Source organism: Mauremys reevesii, linkage group 6, assembly GCF_016161935.1.
Source record: "Mauremys reevesii isolate NIE-2019 linkage group 6, ASM1616193v1, whole genome shotgun sequence".
Classification (NCBI taxonomy): Eukaryota; Metazoa; Chordata; order Testudines; family Geoemydidae; genus Mauremys; species Mauremys reevesii.
In genome coordinates, this window is record NC_052628.1 from 12,936,684 (window position 1) to 12,963,441 (window position 26,758).

General features: G+C 39.5%; 1 protein-coding gene across 7 annotated transcripts in view; it reads left to right on the top strand.

The window, feature by feature from the left end:
* KATNAL2 (katanin catalytic subunit A1 like 2) overlaps nt 1-26,758 on the top strand; it is a 50,717-nt gene that overhangs the window by 11,154 nt on the left and 12,805 nt on the right. The window contains exons 2-14 of one of the 7 annotated variants that reach the window (XM_039544295.1): nt 1,023-1,093; nt 2,596-2,762; nt 4,721-4,763; nt 5,215-5,344; nt 7,624-7,722; nt 8,463-8,561; nt 9,505-9,582; nt 10,532-10,630; nt 11,180-11,243; nt 12,398-12,516; nt 18,519-18,610; nt 20,485-20,595; nt 23,743-24,055. In XM_039544295.1, the coding sequence (XP_039400229.1) occupies nt 1,023-1,093; nt 2,596-2,762; nt 4,721-4,763; nt 5,215-5,344; nt 7,624-7,722; nt 8,463-8,561; nt 9,505-9,582; nt 10,532-10,630; nt 11,180-11,243; nt 12,398-12,516; nt 18,519-18,610; nt 20,485-20,595; nt 23,743-23,788 (1,218 nt within the window). In that variant the 3' untranslated portion in view covers nt 23,789-24,055. The other 6 variants (XM_039544296.1, XM_039544293.1, XM_039544291.1 and 3 more) reach the window with 6 other exon arrangements.

Here is a 26,758-nt window from a genome sequence, read left to right on the forward strand (position 1 = left end):
TAGCTGGTTGCTGGGGAGGAGGATCAGGAAGTCCACAAATGTTTGGCCGTCAGATGCTGGGAGCTCCACAGTAAAGTCTGTAAAAAGCACCGAAGAGTCCTGTGGCACCTTATAGACTAACAGATGTATTGGAGCATAAGCTTTCGTGGGTGAATACCTACTTCGTCAGACTCTTTATTGCTTTTTACAGATCCAGACTAACACGGCTACCCCTCTGATACAGTAAAGTTTGTGGATCCATCTGGATTCACTCTGGTGAAATGATGTACTCCAAAAATTCAATGATGGGCTAGTCGAAGGTGCACTTTTCCGATTTGGCGTACAAACCAAGCTTCCGTAATCTTTATCCCTTTTATTTGGTATCACTTAATCCATGTTCTTTTGCTAATAAACTTGGTTTGCTTTCATTATAAATCATCAGTGCTATACAAGTTCAGAGAAGTGTGTGCTTCTAGAAAGCTAACAGGTTGGAGTGATTGACTGTCTCTGTAAAGGTAGTGAACCTAACACTTCTTCTGTGAGGGTCCAGTCAGAGGGACTGGTCCCTGCTGTCGGATGAGTTTGGGACAAATTCTTGGCTGGAATCATACCCAAAGTCAGGCTTCAAGGAGTAACCAGGTTGGGTAAAGCCAGGGTGAGGCTTGTGGGCGGCTGATAATCTGTTAGGGTCAGAGCTCTGGATGAAAGCTGCACAGCCACAAGACACTCCAGATGGTAACCAAACCACTTATTGGCCTAGCTGAACTCCAAAATTTCACAAAAGTACGAACAGTAAAAGGAATTTCTAATTCAAACTATTGTTTCTATGAAAAAGCCTTTATCTAGCCAGGATGCCTGATAGTGTTAAAAAAATTACAGTGGAAAACCATTTTACTTCTGTTTTTTGACTTCAAGCTGTTTTATAGTTCTTACATACTGTTGTCTTTATTTAATTGGATTTATTTGGACATTTTGATGCTGTTTGTAGCTATAAATAGAATCTGATTATTACGTTTGATCTAGAATTCTATCTTCCTTCACAGGATGAGATGCGGACAGAAGCTCGTCGAAAAAATCTTCTCATTCTAATTTTGCATTATTTAACAGAGGAAGGGTATGTTATCTAAACAAAAGTACACTACAGTTGTTTATATATGTGTGTTTCTGGTCTTTCATGGTAATGTGCACTTCTGCCCTCTAGTGGATGCAATGGAAGGCCTGCCCTGCTAATTATATTGCTCTGCAGTGTCTCTAATACTAGCATATAACATGGACATTTTACTTTTAAATTCATTTTATTTATTTCAATTTATGGAATAAAAATAAAAAGGTTGTATCAGGTGTTACTTAGAATTTTTTTACAATAATCTCTAAAGGCTTTTTTTTAAAATCGGGGTTGTGCCCTTTATGATATGTAACAAAGATCTGAAAGGTTTTAAAAAAAGCTTCCTCTAGGTGTTTACTACTAATACCAGGAATATCAAGTTAGTCTTTTGGTTTTTCTGGAGAAGACAAGGACAACAGAGGAGGCTGGGGGTGGGCTTACATCAGGTATGTCAGCATTGAGCTGTCAGATTCTTTATAGCATGAGACTTGTTGCACACATGCACAATTTCCATTACTTTTAATGGAAGTTACAGTAACACAGAGGAGGTATATATATGGGTTTTAAAAGGGTATAAGTGTATTTAGTATGAAAGCGTAATGATATAATGGAGTAAATTTGGGACTGGGGAATCAGGATTCTATGATTCTATGATTATCCTGACTTCCACCAATTTATTGTGTGACTTTGAACAAGCAATTGGGTAAAATTTTCAAAAGCTCTGGCCTTCCTTTTTCTGGTGTAATTTGCAGTTGCAAAAAATTTCGCCCTGCATTTTTACATTTGTATTTGAATTGAAGGTGCGAATCTCTGTTCTTCAGCTTTTAACTCTGTGATTTGCGCTGAAGTGAGGTAATAAGAAGTATAGATTGTATGATTTGCACCTGGATTTGATTTTATGGGTGCAAAAGGGAAGGTACAAGTTTGCCAGCCCGGGACACAGCCGTTCTGAATATTTACCCCTTCATCTCTGCAAGCCTGATTCTGATCTCAGTTACAACAGTGTGAATCTTTATAGCTAGGAATTTATTCAAATAGTGTTACTCTAGGTTTACACTGATGTAACTGACATCAGAATCTGGCTTGCATTTTACTGATGAGGAAACAGAGAAAGGACAAGTCTCAGAGACATTATGAGGATTAATTGGTTAATATTTGCACAGTGGTGTGAAGATAGTCAAATGTACCACACCGGTTATTCTTATTTGTTTTTAAATTAATTGATATAAGCTAATAATACTAATGAGGTGGATAGGATTCAATTCTGGATGTCAACAGAACTGGGTACTAGTCATAGCTCTGTTACTAATTTGCAATGTGGTCTTATGTTGAACTTTTGGGAAGCACTTTGAGGCCTGTGAATGACAAGTGCTTATAATTGTTACTGGTTATTAGTTATGTAGGGTTGCCACAGTTTGAACTATAACACATTTCCTTGTATACTATTTCTCTCAAATTTTATAAAATAATGACATTCAGTTTTATGTTCTTTGCTCTTTTGAAATGACCAGGTATGCTGATGCTGCAAATGCTTTGGAACAAGAAACCCAGTTAGCTTTACGCCGCTTTGAAGTTTGTGACAACATTGATCTTGAGACTATTTTGATGGAATATGAAAGCTATTACTATGTAAAATTCCAAAAATACCCTAAAATTACCAAAAAGGCCCTAGACACTGGTACGTGGCTGTGTTCCAAAAATAAAGCTTTTGAACTTCTGTTTCTTATAATTTAAAAAATGTGTGCACTAAAATACCCAACACTTCTCTGACTTATCCTTATTTAATGTTGTTTCCTCTGTCCCCAAGCTCTCAAATGATTATAGAGCTGGAGGTCTTGTGGTTAGAACATGGGACTGGGATTCAGGAGACCTGGGATCTGTTTCCTTTTCTGCCTCTTACTTCTCTGTGCTTCAGTTTTGCTATCTGTATGAATGGGTATGATGATGTTTATCCATCTTTTTTTAAACAACTTTGAGATCTACAGGTAAAAAAATAATATCTAAGTGCAAAATATTATATAGATATTTTTCTCATTTTTTTTCCTCTTTGGGTAACAATATTAAGAATGTTCTACTTCTGATTTTATTTTCAAACACAAAATGAATAACTAAAGGGAAACATTGTAGCCTAGAGGTCATCTAAGATCACTCTTCAAAGTTTATTCCCACCATTGTTATTATTTAATTTAATGTAGCATAATGCTTTACACTAAATGGTATCTACCAAGAAAATAACAGGTCCTTGCTCCAAAAGACGTGCACTCCAGAGGCACAAGCAAAGGCAATACTGTATGATGCAAGTCAGAACAGACATATTGAGATTGGACCATGAGATCTTGAGTGTTCTTGAACTTGTGTGCAACAGGTGGGTTACAGAAGGCAGTAAGAGCAACAATACAAGCAGAGGCAAAGTTATGGAGTGTTAATTGTTAGAGAAGGGGATGAGTGGGCAGAGAATATCTCCAAGCAGTTTCAGTTGCTTCAAAAGCTTATTAGGAAGTTTGAAGATCCCAGGTAAATGGGACACTACTGAAGCATATAAAAAGAATAGTGCCTGCATGGATTAAATGCTTTTAAAACCCACCAGTCATATTGACATTCACAATGATGTAAAAGATCAGTAGTGGCTGGAAGCAAGTGTGCATGTGAGCAAGATTTACAAACAGGGTCTAGTGTTTGGAGTCAGTTTAAAAAAAAAAAAGTCAGTCCTACAATGTATAAATGATGGACTTAATTGCAAATAAAGGATAATGGGTCCCATTGCAGAGCATTTGTTAGATCGTATTTACAGCCAGATTGTGATTCCCTTACTCAGATTCAGTAATGCCTAAGTTCCCAAACAGTCTCACTGAATCAGTGCCTTGAAGAGTATCAAAATCTGTCCCTCCTAATGTTCTATCTATAGATACTAGGAGGAGAAGGGATTCAAAACAGCTGGGAGATTGCTAATGAGGTACAGAACCTTTAATCTCTGGGTCACTGGTTCTAATCCAGGCTTTTGAGTGACCTCACATTCTGGTGTGTGTGTAAATCTTATATCAGGCACTCTTGGAAAATAACTTGAGGGTTAATAGAGCATCATCAGGTTGTGACATTTTTGTTGTGATGACGTTGCAGCTTGGCAGCTTTAAAGCAGAGTGATTAAAATGGTGTGAAACAGCACTTTGTCCTAAGGGTGGACTTTTAAGTGTTATTGGTTGCAACCCTAAATCTGTCCTAATTTGGCAATGGGTAAAAGTTACAATGCTGTATGTGAAATGAGTTTAGTGGGCTCAGTCCAATTCCTAGTGAAGAAGGGTCCGTATCACAGTAACCAATGTCGATTTGGCACCTTGTTTGTAGTCTCAGGAGAGAGACCAAAGACTGAATGGAACTAAAGACTTAATAAGCCTGAACTACTTTCTCCACTAGTCATGTCAGGATTGAGGCACTTTGGGAGGTTTACTCTGTTACTGCCAGTGTTGTACCTATTTTATAAGGTGACTTTAGTTTCTGAGCTTCATAACCTCACAACTTTCACAAGCACAAGGTTCACTCAAAAATGTTTTTAAAAGAAAAAATGAAATTTTTCTTTCTTCCTTGACCATGGCATGCCACTCTTATTTATTTCTAATTTCAATATTTATTTTGCCACAGCAGAAAATAAACAGCAACCAAGAAATGGAGGAAAACCAAGAAGGTAAGGGAAAAGCCATTTGGAGTGGGCACTGGGCAGAAGATTTTCCCCTAAGAGTAAAACATGGTACTGTTGCACTAATGCTCTGATACACTGGAGGTGCTAAACTAACATACCAGTGAGCACGCTGGAAACTAAATGGTGGAATTTCTGTCTCTTTTTTTAAAAAGCTAACAACATTTTAGGTAAGACTTCTTTTTTTTTTTTTCCAACCTAATTCATAGATTGCTAAAGTATCTGAAATATCCCCTCCGTTATCACATATAAAGGGTTAGGGTGGGATTTTAAAAAGCATTCAGCATTGACCTCAATTCATTGACTTCAGTGGGACCAAAGTTAGAACAACACTGTATTTTCTGGAAAATCCCACCATTAATCCTTCTGTCTTGTGAGGTATGCTGGAAACAAAATGAGAAGTTAAAAATTACATCCTGAAAGGCTTTTTGTATCCTAGGACGGCAAGTAGCTCTTCTCATAATCTTCCTAGGATCAACCAGCATCAAACTATGCAGCGGCCATTATCAAAAACCTCATCTGGGAGGACAACAGAGCCTAAACCATCTAGCAAGGACAGCCCCAAACAGGTTCAAATGTGTTGACTATGTTGCATTGCAGTTGGGATTGATTTTATTTTAGTTTGGACCATGAGGGGGTCTAAATTAGCTGTTACCACTCAGGAAAGAGATCTTGGAGTCACTGTGGATAGTTCTCTGAAAACATCCACTCAATGTGCAGTGGCAGTCAAAGTGAGCAGAATGTTGGGAATCATTAAGAAGGAGATAGATAATAAGACAGAAAATATCATATTACCTCTATATAAATCCATGGTACGCCCCCCTTTTGAATATTGCGTGCAGATGTGGTTGCCTCATCTCAAAAAAAATATATTAGACTTGGGAAAGATTCAGAAAAGGGCAACAAAAATGATTAGGGGTATGGAACAGCTGCCATATCAGGAGAGGTTAAAAAGACTGGGACTTTTCATCTTGGAAAAGAGACTAAGCAGAGATATGATGGAGGTCTATGACTAGTGTGGAGAAAATAAATAAGGAAAAGTTAGGCCTTGTCTACACTATGGGGGGAGATCGATCTAAGTTACGCAACTTTAGCTATGTGAATAACGTAGCTGAAGTCAACATAGATATACTTACCGTGGGATCCCCACTACACTATGTCCACAGGAGACACTCTCCTGTCGACTCCCCTTGCACTTCTCGTTTGGGTGGAGTACAGGAGTCGATGGGTGAGCAATCTGCAGTCAATTTAGCGGGTCTTCACTAGACCCGCTAAATTGACCACTGATGCATCAATAGCCACGTGGCGATCCCCTGGTAAGTGTAGACAAGCCCTTATTTACTCCTTCTCATAACACAAGAACTAGGGACCACCTAATGAAATGAATAGGCAGCAGGTTTAAAACAAACAAAAGGAAGTATTTTTTCACACAAAGTACAGTCAACCTGTGGAACTCCTTGCCAGAGGATGTTGTGAAGGCCAAGACTATAACTGTTTTCAAAAAATAACTAGATACATTCATGGAGGATAGGTCCATCAATGGCTGTTAGCCAGGATGGGCAGGGATGGTGTCCCTAGCCTCTGTTTGCCAGATGTTGGGAATGGGTGACAGGAAATGGATCACTTGATGATTACCTGTTCTGTTCATTCCTTCTGGGGCACCTGGCGTTGGCCACTGTTGGAAGACAGGATACTGGAGTAGATGGACCTTTGGTCTGACCCAGTATGGCCGTTCTTATGGTCTTATGATATAGTCAATAAGAGGCTGAGAAAACTTTTGGAGGTTTGTGAGTAAAGAGTTTTATTGCTTATGTAAGTATAACAACACAGGAGTCTAGTGGGAGATGCTATCTGGGTAAGATGGTAATGGGGGGAAAAGGCACATAAAGGAAAAGAACATCTCACATGGGATCTAATCCATCAGCAAATGAAGTCAACAGGTATCTTTCCATTAATTTCAGTGGGCTTAAGGATTGGCCCCATAGTGGTAGAGATAAGGAAGATTACAGACCAAGGAAGGTCAAACAAGATGTCCAGTCTCAGTCATAAACACATTCACACAACCCAGTCTAACACATTTGAGTTTGTAAGTGTAATTTGTCACCGTGGTCTTTTGCTCTTTGGGGTCGAGTCTGACAGGGCGGCTGAACATGATGCTTTGCTATTAACTATGTGTTAAGGTGAAGTAAGCCAAGGGGAGCAGGAACACCAGACTGATGGCCAGGCAGAACTCTGTGCCTAGCATGATTTTTGAGGCATTGAGTAGGTGGCGGAGATTGTTTTCTTAAAATCCTTGGATACATTCCTGTGTTAGGGGCTGGATCTCATGCCTGACTCTGCTGTCACTTTTTTGTAAGTGCAGCAATTTAGTACACAGCAGTAGCCACTAGTCATGGATAGATGTTGGAGTAACTTAAACTTCTAAAATGGCCCATCATTTGCATTTATACAGATACATGGTTCATTCTCTACCTCCTCTTTCAGTCACATCTGTTATCCCTTCTGTACCCTAGTGCTCAATTCATGGTGCTCATAGAGGTTTCTTCTCATTGCTGAGCACTATGCTGATTTCTCCATACTACAGAAAACTCTTTGCAGAGGAAATGAGTGAATGCTGAGTGCTAGAGCTGTGGCTCTGCATTGCTTTCAACAGCTAGCCAGATTGAGACCTAAAGGCGCACATAATAATGTTACATACTAAAATCAGGCATTATTAGTACAAGTTAAGTGGAATATAAAAGTTCAGCTGAAAAATCATACCGTCTGGGCATGTGTGAAGAACTACGGTGAAGTCTAACGCTCATCTGCTTGGAAAGAAATTGTTTTTCTAAAACTGATTTTTCTTTAGGAGAATGACAATACAGTTACTCGGGAGCAAGCTGATTTTGGTTTAAATGTGTCAGCAATCAACAGAGGTGGTGGAGGAGAAAGCACTCACCCAAGAAGGGTCAGTAGAAACTTTCTATGCACAAAACACATCTACGTGTATGAAGAAAAACAAAGAAGTTGTACATGAAGGTTTGATATGACTCTTCTGTACGTTTACATAAAATACTACTTCTGTGTGGCTGTCTGAGGTCTCCCATGTATTTGCTGGTGGACTATAACTTTTATCCTTAGCCCATTATTTGGCATAGTTTGTACACTCTGTATAGAACTAAGGAACAATGTAGAAATAGAATAGAAAAGTCCAACTCCTAATAGTAAAAATGGAAGCTGAATGTATAATTTTTTTCTGCTGCTTGAAAGTGGTGGACAGATGATTTTGTAGTTAAAGCACAGCACAGAGAGTTAGGACGCCTGGGTTCTTTCCCCACTGCTACCATTGACTTCTTGGGCAATTGTCAATGGGGATTCTTGGGCAGAATTTGGCCTGTTGCCTTTTGTAGTTGGAGAGCTGCGATCCTGTTAAGCTTGCTTTGTACTATGTACACCTGTGACCTGATATAACACGAATTCGGATATAACACGGTAAAGCAGCGCTCCCAGGGGGGCGGGACTGTGCACTCCAGCGGATCAAAGCAAGTTCGATATATTGCGGTTTCACCTATAATGCAGTAAAAAATTTTGGCTCCTGAGGACAGAGTTATATCGGGGTAGAAGTGTAATTCATGAAGTTTTAACTGTAGAATCAGATACTTTATTTAGATAGGATAAAGCCTATTACATCATTCTTTTTTCTTTCAGGGCCAAATAATTGACTTCCGTGGGATGATCCAAGATGCTATCAAAGGAGCATCAAATGAAGTAGCCTCAAACAGCCTTAACTGTGATCCAGATCCTTCAGTAAGGGATTATTATTTCCATCTAACAAAATTAACTTTAGAAGTAACTACGCACTGAACTATGCAATAGGGAACAAAAGTAAAATAAAATACCATAATTCACGTGGTCCCAACTTCCAAGTAGTAAAGAAGGGTTTGAAATTCTGGAGTGGCTTATGTCCTTGCTGAAAAAGCAATGAATGGACACTAACACTAGTCTAATTTGTTGACATTTTTGTACTTCCCGAACAGGGGTGTTTGTGGCAAATACAAATCACGTGTTATAATTCACAAATGTAGCACAATTTTCAGAGCTCCACAAAACAGATCTGGGTGAAATCCTTGCCCCTGACTTCAGTGGGGACAGACAGTGTTCAAGTTCCAGCCAGCAGTTTCTTCTGTCTCCAAATTTATGGCAAGGTACTGACATCTCTCTATTTTAGCCCTTCCCCAGGACACTAAAATCTTTGGGGTAGAGGTTTTCGGTCAAGGCCACCGCTGCCTGCCACAAGCCAAAGCTGCCAGCAAAATCACCCCTTCTCACCCTGCCTGTTACACTTGAAAGGAACTTCATTGTTTAAAACAGCACATGAGAAAGTGTGATAAGTCGTTTATATTCCTCATGGGCCTTAATCCCTGCAAGTCAGGTTCTGCCATCCTTATGCTGAGATAAATAGAACTGTTTGTGGAGTAAGGGAGCTACTTGCTGTGAATAAGGGTGGCAGAATCCAGCCCTGAGTCATAACTTCACACATTAGGACTTAGGGAGATCTCCTATAATGGCTTACCCTTATAGTGAAGAGCTATGGAGGCATCTCAAATATGACTTATTTCAGTTTCATTGTTATTATTTGTACCTTTAAAATTTTTGCCTCAGCATGGTACTGTTTTGAAACTGCTTCATAATTTGTATTAAAAATGTACTGAAATAAATTGTTGACACCCACTTACTTCTGTCTTTTTAGGAACGATTGTTAAAACCTCTGAGTGCTTTTATTGGCATGAGTGGTGAGATGAGAGAACTTGCAACGGTTATAAGCAGAGTAAGACTGGATCTTCATTTCAGTCATTCTTGATGGTACCAGGCCATTTTTTTTTCCTGGTATATCTCCATTAAAATTACATCAGTGATAAATTAGACCCAATGTGTTTTCCCTTTCTTGCATGTAATGATGCTAGAAAAGATTTTTTCCTGGCCTAGAACACACAGAAATAATTTAGAACACTCTTCCTCGTGGGGCTGGGGGATCTACTGACCACTCCAAGCTGTTGGAGCTGTATTGACAAGACCAGCATTGTGTTTCCCTATGTCCTTTCTATAGAAACTGTACATTAGTCAGCTGTAAGAAAAACCTTTAACATATTACCAAGATGGCTGAAGAAGTCACTGACATGGATTAAGACCCTGATTCAGCAATGTGGTCCCAATTAAGTCCCCAACGAATTATATTAAAGATGTGATTTTTCTTTTTACGCAAAAATTCATCTGTGGAATGCACTGCCACAAAATATTAGAAGGATCTGCCAAGATCTTAGAAGGATTTAAATGGATTAGATAATTTGATGAATTGAATGAAATTATCTGAATGAACTCTTCAGGGCATAGACTAATTATTATATAGAATGTTCTCCCTGGGTAGATTATTCCATAATTATCCATGAAGGAGTTTCTTGCACCTTGCTCTGAATTATCTGATACTAGTCACTGTTGAAGAAATGGATCATTGGTCTCATCCACTGTGGCCATTACTGTGCTCCCCTTAAAGCCAATGGCAAATCTCCATTGGCTTCAATGAGAGCCAGCCATAAAGTGTGTGTCTAGTGCTTCCCTTTTGTGAGCTAACAGTTAAGAGCCTATACTGTACATTAAACAGTTTGTATCACTAGTACTTCACACCTTGGCATAAGTGGGCTGTTTTGCTACTTCCGGGTTTATTATATTTGTACAGGAAAACATTATTTTTTCTAAAAAAGATCAAATGTGCATTGCAGGACATTTATCTTCATAATCCAAACATAAAATGGGATGACATTATTGGACTTGATGCAGCCAAGCGGTTAGTCAAGGAAGCAGTCGTGTATCCTATAAGGGTAAGGCTCTAAGTAGCTTTGAGAAGACCAGTACTGGACACCATTTCTGTACATTATCATGGTCAAAATATCACCAGCTAGTTAACATTTTTCTTGTAAAGTGCTGTCCCATAGCTCTGACTGTATCTGTCCTTTTCTGAATGCAATTCCTAGTCAGCAAATGGAATTTAAGTTGACACCCCATATAACTTTTCATATACAAATACCTTGCTGCTGGATAGAAAAAGCCCAGTCCGTTAGTACTTATTCTGTGGGAATTTTGCCTAAAGAAAAGCTGCCAGACACATCATGCTATAGGAAAATGAATTACTGAAGAGCATAGCAACCTATATCCATTTATACAAAATAAAAACATGAAAAATGCATTTAAAATAGATTTCATCTGGTTAAATGTAGCATTTTGTATGGAGAAATCTATTATACAATTCTTTTATTTTTCCTCTCTTCTAGTTTGCTAGATTTCCTGCATGTACAGGATTGTTGCAAAAAATAGCATTTTGACTCAGATTTTATATTTTTAATCCTTGAATTGCTCTTTTGTTTCCACAGTACCCACAGCTGTTTACAGGGATTCTCTCCCCTTGGAAAGGATTATTACTATATGGACCTCCAGGTAGGTATAATTTTATACTATAAATATAGGTGTATCTACATATATTGCTACTTTTGTTTCTATCCAAACTGATGAATTATAAATGCATTTTAAGAGCTTCATGCTGATTTGATCCAATATACTAATATAAGAAATTTACTTGGTGACATGGAGTTTAGCCCTTCAATCTACCTCTTGCCACATCCACAGTTCCCATAACTCTAGAATATTTCTGCACCTAAATCCTCCCTCCAACCAACACTCTTGACTCCACGGATAATCAGAGCATGTCAATTTCATATTGTTGCTCCATTTGCCATAGTTGCCAATAGTCCTAATTTGGCTGGAACTGACCTTCAAAGAGAGATAAATCTGGCTTGGACTATCCCTTCCTGGAAAAATGTCCCAGCTCCCCCTCTTCCTCATTTAGGTGTTAGTTTTGAAAATGGTGTTGGTCTCCTGCTAGCAGGGATGGAGGCTGTCCTGCACCACAACACTTCTGCAGTCTCTCCAAATGCTCTCACTGTCTAGGCTGCTCTCCACACTATCTCTGTCACCCTCACAGGTACCACTGGAAAGTTCCCTAGACACTGATTGCTGGTCTACACTGAAAACTTTCATCAGCATGCAAAATCCACAGCCCTGAGAGAGACAGTTATGCTGACCTAACCTCTGGTATAGATAGTACTAGGAAGATTTTTTTCCATAGACCTAGCTATCGCCTCTCAGGGAGATTAATTAATTACAGTGACAGGAGAACTCCTCCCATTGCTGTAGCAAGTGTCTACACTGTAGCATTTTTAGTGTAGACATAACCAGAGAGCATCTGGGGAGTCTGTAGTACTATTAGTGTGTTAGACAAGCTGCTACACGCCCCCAGTGAAATAGCATTGGTTCTGGTCTTGTATATGCTTGCATTTATTTGCCACAAGATAGCCCATTGAGGTGCTCTGTTCATTTCAATATATAGTACACTCAAACAGTTTCTGAGGTATTTGTCAATAGTGCTGTGACTTGAAGGCCTGCATTACCTGCTTTTCTCCAAATAGTTCTAATTGCATTTCCACTCTTGCTGTCCATGTTCATTTTCTGACTAGTAAGATGATGAAGGGAGTTACTCCTATGTTTACATTTTATTTAGTCAGAGTGAATTTCCTCATCTCTGTTGCTTGTAGGTACTGGAAAGACTCTGCTTGCTAAGGCTGTTGCCACTGAATGCAATACAACTTTCTTCAACATTTCAGCGTCCACTATTGTCAGCAAATGGAGGGGTGATTCAGAAAAACTTGTCCGGGTAAGAATTATTATCTTCATATTCATTGTACTCTAACAGGTGTCATGTAATTAGCTGGAGAATAGGTGTTTTTTAGTGGATTGAGCACTGAACTGTGAGCCAGGAAATGCTGAGTGGTTCCTCTGATACTGATACCCTCTGAAATCTTGGGCAAGTGATTTCATTCTCTGTTCCAATTTCTCCTTCTGTCAAATGGGAATAATACTTTTATTAAGTTGTTGTATTGACTGGATTTGTGGGTGTGTTTCAGCTCTGTAACATAAGATGAACCAGATCTCCCCAGCGCTCAAAGATTTTTGACACATTGGATCCCAGGCAGGCATACTAAATTTTGAGATCTACTGGCAGTAAGTCCTCAGTGCGCCCCACCCCCTGCAGTGCTCGGGTTTCAATTCCTTTCTGATTGCGATCAGCTGAGGAGCTCCCTCTGGGAATGGCAGCTGTCATGGTCTGTTCCAGACTCTGCCACTGTGATCCAAAGACCCCTTGATGCCAGCTGGCATAGGGCACAGAGGTACATCAGGATAAAAAGATCCCCTGGGTTCACCAAAAGGGGTCATGTAAGGTATGTACTGAAAGCCTGCTCACACTGATCATCATAACCATTGTGAGTTGTATGTATAGAAAATATGTGAGGAGTTATGTGTATATGCTGAAAAATATGTTCTCTAGACCTTATAGTTAAAGGCAGGTCACCCTAAGGCAGTGCTTTTCAACCAGGGCTATGTGTACCCCTGGGGATACTCAGACGTCTTCCAGGGGGAACATCAGCTCCTCTAGATATTTTCCAAATGTTACAATATGCTACATAAAAAGTCGGGCTGTCTAGCAATTAAAAAAATTAAGTGTGATTAATCATGTGATTGAAAAAAATTAATCATGATTAATTGCGTGATTAAACAATAATAGAAAAAACATTTATTTAAATATTTTTTGATGTTTTCTACTTTTTCAAATATATTGATTTCAATTACAACACAGAATACAAAGTTTACAGTGCTCACTTAATATTTATTTTTTATTACAAATATTTGTACTGTAAAAAAGAAATACTATTTTTCAATTCACCTAATACAAGTACTGTAGGGCAATCTCTTTATCATGAAAGTTAAACTTACAAATGTAGAATTATGTACAAAAAAAACTGCATTCAAAAATAAAACAATGCAAAACTTTAGAGTCTACAAGTCCACTCAGTCCTACTTCTTGTTCAGTCAATTGCTCAGACAAACAAATTTGTTTACGTTTGCAGGAGATAACGCTGCCTGCTTCTTGTTTACAATGTCACCTGAAAGGGAGAATAGGCGTTCTCATAGCACTGTTGTAGCCAGCGACGTGCCAGATGCGGTAAAGATTCATATGTCCCTTCATGCTTCACCCACCATTCCAGAATACATGCTTCCATGCTGATGATGGGTTTTTCTGGGCAACAATCCAAAGCAGTGTGGACTGACGCAGGTTCATTTTCATCATCTTTGAGTCAGATGCCACCAGCGAAAGGTTGATTTTCTTTTTTGGTGGTTCAGGTTCTGTAGTTTTCGCATCGGAGTGTTGCTCTTTTAAGACTTCTGAAAACATGCTCCACACCTCGTCCCTCTCAGATTTTGGAAGGCACTTCAGATTCTTAAACCTTGGATCAAGTGCTGTAGCTATCTTCAGAAATCTCACATTGGTACCTTCTTTGCATTTTGTCAAATCTACTTTGAAAGTGTTCTTAAAATGAACAACATGTGCTGAGTCATCATCTGAGACTGCCATAACCAGGGCTGCCTCCAGGCACCAGCTAAGGAAGCAGGTGCTTGGGGTGGCCATTACAAAGGGGCGTTACTCCATCCGCTATTGGGGCGGCACGTCCGGGTCTTCAGCCGGAATTTGGCGGCGGGTCTCTCAGTCCCTCTCTTACTCTTTACCGCCGCCGAAGAGGAAGAGAAGGAGCAAAGAACCCGCTGCTGAACTGCCACTGAAGAATGGAGCTGCGCGATTGAGCTGCCACCGATTGTTTTTTTGGGGGGTTTTTCCACCGCTTGGGGAAGCAGAAAACCTGGAGCCGGCCATGGCCATAACACAAAATATATGGCAGAATGCACTTAAAACAAAGCAGGAGATGTACAGTTCTCCCCTAAGGAGTTCAGTCACAAATTTAATTAATGCATTATTTTTTTAACGAGCATCATCAACATGGAAGCATGTCTTCTGGAATGGTGGCCAAAGCATGAAGGCACATACAAATGTTTAGCATATCTGGCATATAAATACCATGCAATCCCAGCTACAACAGTGCCATGCGAACACCTGTTCTCATTTTCAGGTGACATTGTTGTGACGTGTCATTCCATATTTTTTATGAAAATATGCCTATGATATTAATATGACAAATGAGATGTACTTTATGCAAATGACTCAGATGAGATATCACTGGAAAGGTTATGATTTACTAAATGTGATTGTCCTATTTGTATGCATGTATAATTTCTGTATCTGAAATTAGGAATATTGACTATATATTTGTATTTCAACTATGCTACTTTGGATGATACTCACTGCTAACACTTCAGGTACAACAATGGAAAAGCCAGACAGGGCGGATGGCCCATCAACAAGGATAATGGACTGTAAAAGAGCTTAGTCTTCCTGTGAATGTGTGGGTTAGCCTGTGAAGAATGGCTACAAGGGCCCTACAGAGGCATGTAACCATGTCACCTAAGACTGGAACCCATCTTGAATTCTGTACTTTTCCACAAGAAGCTAGGGGTGGTCAAACTAGGAAAGAAAGACTCCCGCCTTATGCAAATCCTATGTAAGGGTGGGAAGTGAGGTAATCCAGGTCATCAGTTCTCCCCTGCTACCTCACCCAAGATGAGTGCTGGAAACAACTAAGACTGAACTGGGGGAAAGAACTGGGCTGAGGCTGGAAGGGCATCTGGCCAGTGAAGAAGATTATTAGAATCACATTTAGGGTGAGAACTTGCATGTAACCAGTTTCTTTAGTGTATTAAGCTTAGTTTGTGTGCTCCATTTTATTTTCTTAGTAATCTGCCTTGTTCTGTCTGCTACCCCCTTAACTACTTAAAATACACCTGTTATAGTTAATAAATTTGTTTCTGGTTTACAATATAACCCAGTTTATGTGATTGCTAACTGGGGGAGCGAAAAATTGTGTACACCCTCCTCCACATTGAGGGAAGAAGCGAATTTCATAATATATCTTTGGGTCTGCACTCCAAGGGAGGTGGATGTCTGAGTGCTGGAGCAAGTCCCTTAAACTGGGTCTTCCCAGAGCTGATCTGCAGCTGGATGTGGCCCTGCCTGTGTGTGTTTAAAGGAGGTTTTAAGAGCCTGGCTCAGCAAGACAGTTTAAAGGGGGTCCATGCTGGCAGAACAGATAGACTCAGTGGTATCTCAGTACATCAGGTGACTTCCCAAGGGGTCCAACCTGTAACAGTAAATAAGAAGCAGGCAACATTATCTCCTTTAAATGTAAACAAATGTGTTTGTCTTAGTGATTGGCTGAACAAGAAGTAGGACTGAGTGGACTTGTAGGCCCTAAAGTTTTTAACATGGTTTTGTTTTTGAGTGCAGTTATGTAACAAAAAAAATCTACATTTGTAAGTTGCACTTTCACGATAGAGATTGCACTAAAGTTACTTGTATGAGGTAAATTGAAAAATACTATTTATTTCGTTTATCATTTTTACAGCACAAATATTTGTAATAAAATAATAATATAAAGTTAGCACTATACACTTTGTATTATGTGTTGTAAATTGAAATCAAATATTTGAAAATGCAGAAAAGCATCCAAAATATTTAATAAATTTCAATTGATATTTTATTGTTTAACAGTGCGATTAAAACTGTGATTAACTCAAAAAAATAATCGTGATTAATCACGTGAGTTAACTGCAGTTAATCGACAGCCCTAATAAAAAGCACTAGTGAAGTCAGTACAAACTAAACTTTCATAGACAGTGATTTGTTTGTATTGCTCTGTATACTATATACTGAAATGTAAGTACAATATTTATATTCCAATTTGATTTATTTTATAATTATATGGTAAAAATGAGAGAGGACTCATTAATATTAATATTCTCAGTAATAGTGTGCTGTGACTTTTTTGTATTTTTATATCTGATTTTGTAAGTTTTTAAGTAAGGTGAAACTTGGGGGTACACAAGACAAATCAGACTCTTGAAAGGAGTACAGTAGCCTGGAAAAGTTGAGAGCCACTGCTCTAAGGTAGTATGCTTTGAGATAAACTTCTCCTGACAGTAGGTGAGACACACTTATCTCCCCAGTGGACCATTGCTTATTGTGTGTCTTAAAATAGAAGTCTATTAGTGTATTGAGTCAAATGCTAATGAAGAACTTGTGGAGGCTTCAGAAGGAAATTAACAGAAAGAAGTAAACCACAGGAGTGGGGGACACCCTGTTTTCAGGTCTGATCTTGTCTGTCTGCGGGTGCAGAGAGGTGCCTTGGCATGCTTCAGACTGTGAAGACAATCTGCCAGCAGTCTTGATCTTATGAAAGGGGGATCTCGGCCTTCCTGTCTGAAAATGCTAGGAAAAGGACTGGGGCTGGGGTAAGCTATTCTATAGGAGACTGGGGAATGTCTTGTGAGTTAGTTTAGGCTCTAGAAAGAATGTTATGATTTTGTCAGCCTTTATTTGCCAGAAGCTGGGAATGGGCGACAGAGATTACTTGTTCTGTTCATTCCCTCTGGGGCACCTGGCATTGGCCACTGTTGGAAGACAGGATACTGGCTAGATGGACTATTGGTCTGACCCAGTATGACCCTTCTTATGTTTTATATGTAAGCATTTGTTTCCGATATTCTCACTCTATCACTTGAATCTCTGTTCTTTATTCCTGTTTTCACTATAAATATATCTAAGTGCTGTATGTTAAGCGGAGTGGTGATCCTTCGAGGAATCTAAGAAGCTGGTGTGCTGTTTCTTTGGGAATAGAGAATCTGACAGTTTAGTGACCGTTCAGTAGATCAGGGACTGGGGACTCCAGAAGGATGCTCAGAGGACTCCAGGCAGTGTGTGTGTGCCTATTGCTAACCTGCTCGTTGAGAGGGAGGCCTGGAAGGTAGTGCTCGTGTTACCAGAGGATGGTGGAGTCGTGCTGATCCATAACAGGCACAGACAAAACTTACTCATGCTAAGGACATGTGGTAGCAAGGTGCCTTACAACCCTGGGTACCTCTGGGAAGTATCACAGCCATCACTACAGTTGCTTGTGGCACTTTACTGGCAAATAAAAGTCTCTACAATCGCAAGCCTAAATTAGGCCTAACACGGTCATGGGGTAACAAAAACAGGAAATGTGGAGGCAGCTTAATTACAGCAATTTAGGATTCCGACAAGAAATTCAGCATTAGGGACAGGCACATATTTTTCTTCTTTTATTGTTGCTCCATTTGTTTTTTCTCAAATTCTTATTTTAAAAAAAAATCACAAAAATTCCAGTGAAAGAAACTAACAGCATTCTGTTGATTAGAATAATGTTCTCATCAGGAAAAATAAAAGAATTACTTTATTCTGATTAAGAGAATATTGTTTGTTTTTTTCTTCTTTGGAATTTTTTTTTTAAATAAGGATTTGAGGGGGGGGACAAATGGAGCAGCAATAAAAGAAGAAAAATATTTAATTTCTGGTAACAATTTAGGATTTCCCCACAATCCTTTTCTTCTATCCCATTATTCTCTGTGTACTTGGCTAGGATTTAGAGGGAAAGATTTAAATGTAAAGACAAGATTATGTGTGTGTGTTCTTTATCGCTTCTTTTATAAACCTTTCAGAATTAAGGAAGGACTCTGGGACCCTCTACCAAGTCAGAACATTTATTCCATTTCCCCACCCCCACCCCCCAAAAGGTTTTGTGATGTGTGCACTAATATATGTATCATTATCTAGCTTTTGTATCAATGGCCCTTATCACCTTTTTGCTTGCCACAGTTGTTAATTCTGTTTTGTGGATTCTTTTCTTTGAACAGGTGTTATTCGAACTTGCCCGATATCATGCTCCCTCCACAATTTTCTTGGATGAGCTGGAGTCGGTAATGAGTCAGAGAGGCAATCATCCTGGGTAATTGACGACTTAGCTTGCGATAGCTTCAAAATAATACTTTTTAAAAAACTAATTTATATTCAATAAGTGCTTTGATTGGGTGTCAATCAACACTTACCAGTGCACTGAGCCTGTTACCATTAGTTCAATAAGGCCTGCGCCTACTCCATGAACTTCAATAGATGCATGATTGGGCCCATAGAAAGACCTATAATTTACATCCCATTGACAGAATAACTATTTTGAGTTGTATTGTAACTGTAATGATTTTGTTTTAGATTTAATTTTTTAAAAATAACTTTTCTTTAAGCCCATTTTCAACCTGTAAGGCTCATGCCTGAATAATTCCAACAATAATCCACTATGAATCCATAGATATCAGCATAAGGGGTGGTACAGAAGAACGCATGACGAGCAGAATGGGATTAACTGGGATATGGTGGCACAGGAAGAATATGAGTAGGAGAGGGGTACAAGAATGCAGTTATGAATGTCCTTTAAAATAAGAAACTTGGACTGGAGGATGGGGAAAACAGTGAAAGGATTCACAGAGGAAAATGAGAATATGACCTTTGACTGCAACCTTTTGGATGGACTGGTTGGGAGTGACAGGGTGAGAGACAGTAAGGCCAGAGAGGAGGCAGTTGCATCACTGTGTAAAGGAATTACTATGGACAGAGTTTGTAGCAGCGAGAATGAAGCAACCTTAATACTGCCATCCATGACAATACACAGTTAAAGTTTAAGAAAAATCAGAAAACTGATGGGATTGAGAGCAAAAACAACTTATAGATGTTGTTTTTATTACAGTACATGCATAGGGTGCCCTTTACAGAGGTTTCTAGATGCTTTGCATACCATGTCCAGGTGTTTATATGTCCTCATAAAGAATGTATACAGTACACTGCATTATAAAGATGCAACTTCTAATCATTGCCAATTAATGGCTATAAACTATAGGTCAGCTTTTGCCCTCATACTTTCTTTTATAACTCTCCCTGACTCCAGTGAGCGATGGATCGAAGTGGGGTACATATCCAAGAATGAGGTTATCTTTATTAAAAATTGATATAGCACCATATGTCAAAATGACACTTTACAGAAAAAGGACCCGATACCTGAACTGCAGAGCATATGCTCTAGGCTTTCTTAGGGCTTGATCTTGCTAGGTGCTGAGCACTTTGGATCCCAGGCCTCAGTCCAGCAAAGCACTTATGCACTTGCTAAAATGTTTTACTGTATTGAGGCCAGAGTTCTTCGCACATTGCAGGAGCAAGCCCTTAAACCTCATCTTTTCTTAGGTGGGATTCCTAACCCTCCGTCTCAAAGAAAGAAGAACGTGTTTGGCTTTTACTGTTTCAGTTCTTCATGGTCTGTTTTCTCAGGAGCAAACAAAAAAGACATGAAGTGTACTAAATTCAGTAGTAAATATGTCTTTCTGTGCCAATTTAAATTCTCTCACAAACTCTTCCTCTTTACTCTAGTTGCACTGAATACATCAACAATGTTAGTATGTTAACTGCAACCTTTACTTCTCTATAAATTCTCCTACATAATGCTAACCGAAGGCTTAGCAACATTTGCCTCTAAATACCAGCTCTGGTGTTTACTCAGTTTTTTGTACTAATCTTTATGCAAAGATAAAACAAAATATATATTTTTCTTTTACTCCATTAATAGTGGATTTACTCCAAGTTAATGCACTGAAGTGAGCACATTTAAGTAATCATCAGGAAGCTTGACTTAATGCTTGGATGTTAGCTAAGGGTACTTAATCATGCTTTGAATTGAGACAAAACTGTGACTAGGGGTCAGCTGCTCTGAATGACAGTCTAAATAAAGGTGATTGCATTAAAGCACTAAGCAAACAACATTTCTCTGAATCTTGGTAGTGGTGAACATGAAGGAAGTCGGCGGATGAAAACAGAATTATTGGTGCAGATGGATGGCTTGGCCCGATCTGATGATCTTGTATTTGTTTTAGCAGCTTCCAATCTGCCATGGTAAGAGATCCAGAGAGTACATTTTTGAATACATTTGCATGAGCCTCTAAGCACAGATAAAGATTTTATTTAGACTCTTGCAGAAAAAGCCTTGATATTTGGTTAAAGCATTTAAAGATTAATTTGGAGCTTTCACTTTTAAATTCTACAATTCTTGCTATTTGTGCCACATGAGAATAATCCATAATCAAGTCGACATATGCTGGTATGACCAGCTGCTAATATTTAAAATGGAGTATTTGACTTTATACCCAAGTTATTTACAATGTTTAAGCTAAAAAGGGCTTCAGCATAGAACTGTAAAGTGCTTAAAACATCCAGTGCTTAGAAAGATACTCTATAAATAGGTTGGATTTTATTGGTATTAATATGTGACTTTTAAAAGTTGGGGGATAAAACCTGTCAGTTTCTTTAATTTCATTTAGATCTAGAAGAATAAGTGGTCTGTTAATAGAAAATACAATATAGCATAATTTAGTGTCTTTCATACAAAATGAATCCTCATATCTAGAGTTCAGAAAGAATAGCAGAGGGAGAGAATAAATTAAATGCTATGAAGCTGGAAGATCCTTTCTTTCAGAGAAACCTGTGGGATGAGGGTAGGAAACTCAGTAAGATGGCTTTTTTTAGAAACCATCTATGCAGCTGGGAAAGCCCTTGTGGGGCATAGAGCGGGGTTCTGCAGGGAAGAGATGCATGGAGGCGGGAAATAGCTACTGAGAGTGCTGCTTTCCCCTAGCAGCATGACCTCAGCAGGGGAAATACGATGCCCTTTGTTAAGTCCTCTGCAGTTGTGAAGTAGCAGCCAATTCAGGAGTGTGTCTATCTGTGTTCCTACATTGTGCCCATCACCATAGCATCTATGGTCTAGGAAGCAGCATCAATTCCTAATGGGATACATTCAGGACAAGCTGGGGAACCGTGCCACAGAAAGCGGCTGATTCCTAACTCCATACATCTTCCTGCACCCAGCCATCATGATCCCTTCCCAATTCCTGTGGTGCACCTATATAAGGTCTTTTTTGTAAATTCTCAGTGAACACATGAGGAAAATGGAAGCAGAGGTAGTATTTTCCCCACTCCTGTGCCCCCAATGCATTTAGCCTGAATTGGGTTGCTTCAGGTCATGTAAGCAGAAGAGGACCGATCTGGCCTCAGCCAAAGAGAAAGATGATGTATAGTTGAACTGTTCTGATTCCACTCAGCACACATATAAACCAGTTCAGTACAATATTTTTCCGACTTGTGAATACCAATATAGTTTTCCTACAGAAGTTAGTTTATCAAATGCAGTGTATCTGTATTGCTTTATTTGCCAAGTCTAATGATAGAAGAGGATGCAGGGAGAAAGCTGTTGTAGCCATGCATTAGAACAGTGGTTCTCAAATTCTGGTCTGTGAAGCACTTGCTGGAGGTTTGCAGAGAGCTGGTTCCTTCTTTATCTCTTACTACTAAAATGAATTTCATTCATTCATTCATTCATGCCCGTCACCCCAACCGGGGTATGGGCCGCCAACAACAGATCTCCATAGTCTTCTATCCTGGGCCATTCGCTTTAGCTGGTTCCAGGTATAGCCCATTTTTTTGCTATCAACCTGAAGGTCGCGTCGCCAGGTATTTCTTGGGCGGCCTCTTTTCCGCTTGCCTTGGGGGTTCCACTGCAGTGCCTGTCTGGTGATGTTGGTTGGCTGCTTGCGTAGTGTATGTCCTATCCAGCCCCACCTTCTCCTTCTAATTTCTTCCTCTGCTGGGAGTTGATGGGTCCTCTCCAAGAGGTGGATGTTACTGATGGTGTCTGGCCAGCGGATCTGGAGAATCCTTCTGAGGCAGCTATTAATGAAGGTCTGGATCTTCCTGGTGGTTGTTTTGGTTGTCCTCCAGGTTTCAGCTCCATACAGTAAGACTGATTTCACGTTGGAGTTGAACAGTCGAATCTTTATTGCCAAAGACAGCTCTCTGGAGCTCCAGATGTTCTTGAGCTGTAAGAAGGCTACTCTTGCCTTACCAATCCTTACTTTGATGTCTGCGTCTGTGCCACCCTGCTGGTCGATGATGCTACCTAGGTAGGTGAAGGACTGCACTTCTTCCAGGGAGCTTCCATTCAGTGTGACTGGGTCGTTGCTGATGGAATTGATCCTAAGGATCTTGGTCTTGTCCTTGTGGATGTTGAGGCCAACCTGTGATGACGTGGCTGCCACTACGTTGGTCTTCTCTTGCATCTGCTGTTTACTGTGCGAAAGGAGTGCAAGGTCGTCGGCAAAGTCCAGGTCATCAAGCTGGGTCCACAATGACCATTGGATTCCATTCCTACGCTTGTAAGTGGATGTCTTCATAATCCAATCGATGACGAGAAGAAAGAGAAGTGGTGACAACAATTTGAAAGATGGCAAATATATTGAATACTTCCCTAGCATTACTTTCCAATTTGAGCAAGTGCTGTAGTTGATATGTGATCATGGACTGAAGGAGAGGTGGTCCATGGGGTTATGAATAAAAGGGAAGGCCAAGACAATCTGTATTAAACTATGGCACACAGCATGAAAAAGTTGAGGACCCCTCAGCCAAACAAAAAACTTCTGTTTCTACTCAACAGATGTTCACAGAAAAGTATCAGTATTAATAAATGACTCTTCAGTTTTACATAATAGTGGCAGCGCACAGAATCTGACTGACAAGAACATCCATTTCTGTAGCACTTACTTAGCTATGCATTGCGACAACCACATAATGATGCCATCTGAAAGTGCTTCAAGATGAGTGAGGGCTCAACACCCACAAGAACCACATGTTTTGTTGCTGGGTTTTTTATTTTGATTGGTGGTTCTCTGGCTGATTTTCACAAGGACACCCTAGGGGCATTTGTTGGAAGAGCCTCATTCTGTGACTGGAGATCCTTGGTCTATGACTGGTGAGTTGTCATTTATATTGCAGCAGACAGTTTGTCTGAACAACTGCAGTCAATGTATCCACAACAGCTTTCATTCAAATGTATGTGAAAAAAACCTTAATTACAATGCATAATTTAATACACATGTACAAATCTGTGTGTTACATCATCTTGATCATAACTTTCCAAGAGGATGTAAAATGAGTCTTCACTAATACTTTATTCCCCACCAGAGTTGGAACTAATTGATCTCTTTGTAGGCACTTTCATCAGAAAGGCCAAGGACAGAGTGGATACAGAGAATGAACTCCCCTCTTAATCTATAAGTGGTTTCTCCAAGTCAGGATTGAGGCAGGTAGAGTCTTCAAATGCGCCTAAATTACTTATGTGCCCCGGTTTTCAAAAGTGATGTAGGCACTTAGAAGCTTAAATCTGATTGAAACTCAGTGGGACTTAGGAATTTAGGAGCACTTAGGTGCTCTTAAAGATTTTATCCTGCATGTTTTACCTGCTGTGGGATAAATAGACAACTTCAATCTCATAACAGCACCTTTTGTGAGCATTAAATCAACAATAAAAATGAACAAATCAATTAACATAAAGGTTTTTGCATTCTCCTTTCATCCTTATATATACTGGTTGTTGATTCTGTGGTTACATGCACAATGAAAATAAAAATCAAAGCCATCATCTGCCTTTTATGCATTTAATTGCAAGACTTATTATGGCACATTCTGTGCTGACTTACTATTTGGGCAATCCTGTCGATTTAAATCAGTGCAGAATCTGGCCTGTTTTGTATTACAATACGTACAAGAAAAATAGATCAGAATAGGATTAATTCCATTCTAAAACCACTAATATCCAATTGTTTAACAAAATACTTCAAGATAAGTAGCTATTGCACATGCAAATAATTATCTTTTGAGGTGAATGGTTAATATATTAATAACCCACTTCTCCTGATGTGGTTCATTGGTAATGTACTATAAAAATGGTAACTTATTACAGCATCAGTACCCTTTAAAAAGAGAGGCTTTGAACAACCCATAGTTCCTTTTCATGCTCAATTGCTGAAGTAATCCTTGAGGTATCTTAGCTTCATGCAGCAGTACAATATTAAAGGGAGTTCAGTCTCTTTAGAAAAGTCAAGTCTTCATGCCCATGCACACTAGTGCAAAGGGAGAAGTTGGGACTATCAGAAACCATTGTGACGTTGCACTCCATATGTTTTATGGAAATATGATGTAACTGGAATATGCTTTATGCAAAAGGCCTTTTGTAAAGTATCATAACAAAGGTTATAAACTACTGAATATATTCCTCCTATTTGTACGTGTGTATCATTCTTTTATCTGAAGCTAGAAATATGAAGTATAACTCTGAGGTCCTATTGTAATTATGCAAAATGTGGGCCATTAATGGTGGTTTAGAATCTTGATGGCTCCCATTGACTAGGACAAATGGTTGTAAATGATTATTTACCTGCAAGCCTTCCTGTGTATGTGTGGGCCAACCCAGGAAAAATGGAGACTAGGGGTCTTACAGTGATATGTGACCATGTCACATGATATTGGAATCCATCTTAATCCTTGTACTGTTCCATTGATGAGGTGGGGGTGGGGACAAGCACAGACAAAAGATTCCCACTTTGTGCCAAAGCTATAAAAGGGGGTGGAGCAGGACAAAAGGGGGCTGCCAGTTATGAGAAAACTGCTGCTTACCACCCGAGATGTCTTCTGGATCTAACAAAGACTGGGGATTAGGCCCAGACTAGGAAGGAGTCTTGTCTGTGAAAGAAGCTTTTTGGAACACCTTTGAGGGTGAGATATTACGTATAATCAGTTTCTTAATGTATTAGGCTTAGACTTGCGTGTTTTTGTTTTATTTTGCTTTGTGACTTACTTTGTTCTGGCTGTTATTACTTGAAACCATTTAAATCCTACTTTTTATACTTAATAAAATCACGTTTGTTTATTAATAAGCCCAGAGTAAGTGATAAATAGCTGGGGGAGCAAACAGCTGTGCATATCTCTCTATTGTGGGGAAGGATAGCTTGTTGTGAGCTCAATCCTTGAGGGAGCCATTTAGGGATCTGGGGCAAAAATCTGTCTGGGAATTGGTCCTGCTTTGAGCAGGGGGTTGGACTAGATGACGACCTGAGGTCCCTTCCAACCCTGATATTCTCTGATCAGTGTTATAGAGGGCGAACAATTATGAATTTACCCTGTATGAGCTTTATACAGAGTAGAACAGATTTATTTAGGGTTTGGATCCCATTGGGGTCTGGGTGCTGGAGACAGGTTGAGCTGTTTTTAGATAAGTCTGCAGCTTCAGGAGTGTGGCCCAGACCCTGGGTCTGTGTTGCAGCAGGCTAGTGTGTCTGGCTCAACAAGGCAGGGTTCTGGAGTCCCAAGCTGGCAGGGAAAACGGGCTCAGAGGTAATTTCAGCACATTAGGTGACAGTTCCAAGGTGATCTCTGTGGCCAAACCTGTAAGAACTATAAGATGGAGTTGAGAGACAGCAGGATGCCTGAGGATCTGGACCTTACAGGCCTCTGTTGAGGCAACCATGAGGCTGACCTCCCTCAGTGTGTTTTCTAGATACAAAGATCAGACACATATGATCTGTTTATGTGATTTATAATCTTGCTATGGGAATAGCTGTGTTACAGTGACAATACAGTTTTGACTATTTCAGCATTTAATTTTGGACCACTTCACAATCCAGAAATGCTGCAAAGTTTGCACAAATTAAAAACATGTAAAATTCAAAATTGCACATTTTGAATCCAATATTAATTTACATTCAAAGTGGATTTAGAAACTTGGAATTTTGAAATACTTGAATTTCACATAATATAGACTACAGGCATTTTCATCTGAAATGGTCCTAATTTCAAGCAGAACCCCCTGAAATTTCAAGAAATTACAGTGTGTTCTAAAAGGTTAAATAAAATACCAAGACATTTTTCATGGGACTACTTGTGTGTCAAGTTACTCATGCATAGATGTTTGGAGGACTGGGACATAAATAAGGATCTTAAAAGTCTGTGTGAAATCTGGTTCCATTGAAGTCAGTGGCAAAGTTCTCACTGACTTCTCTGGGGTCAGGATTTCACCCTCTAACTTTAGGCACCCAGGACCAGATTTTAAAAAAATGTCAGCACCCAGCAGTTGCCAGCGAGACCCTTTGCAGCCAGGTCTGCAAAAGCACTCAGCAATCAGAGGACTGAAATCTTGTGAGAACATGGTAACTTCTTTTGGAAGCTGATG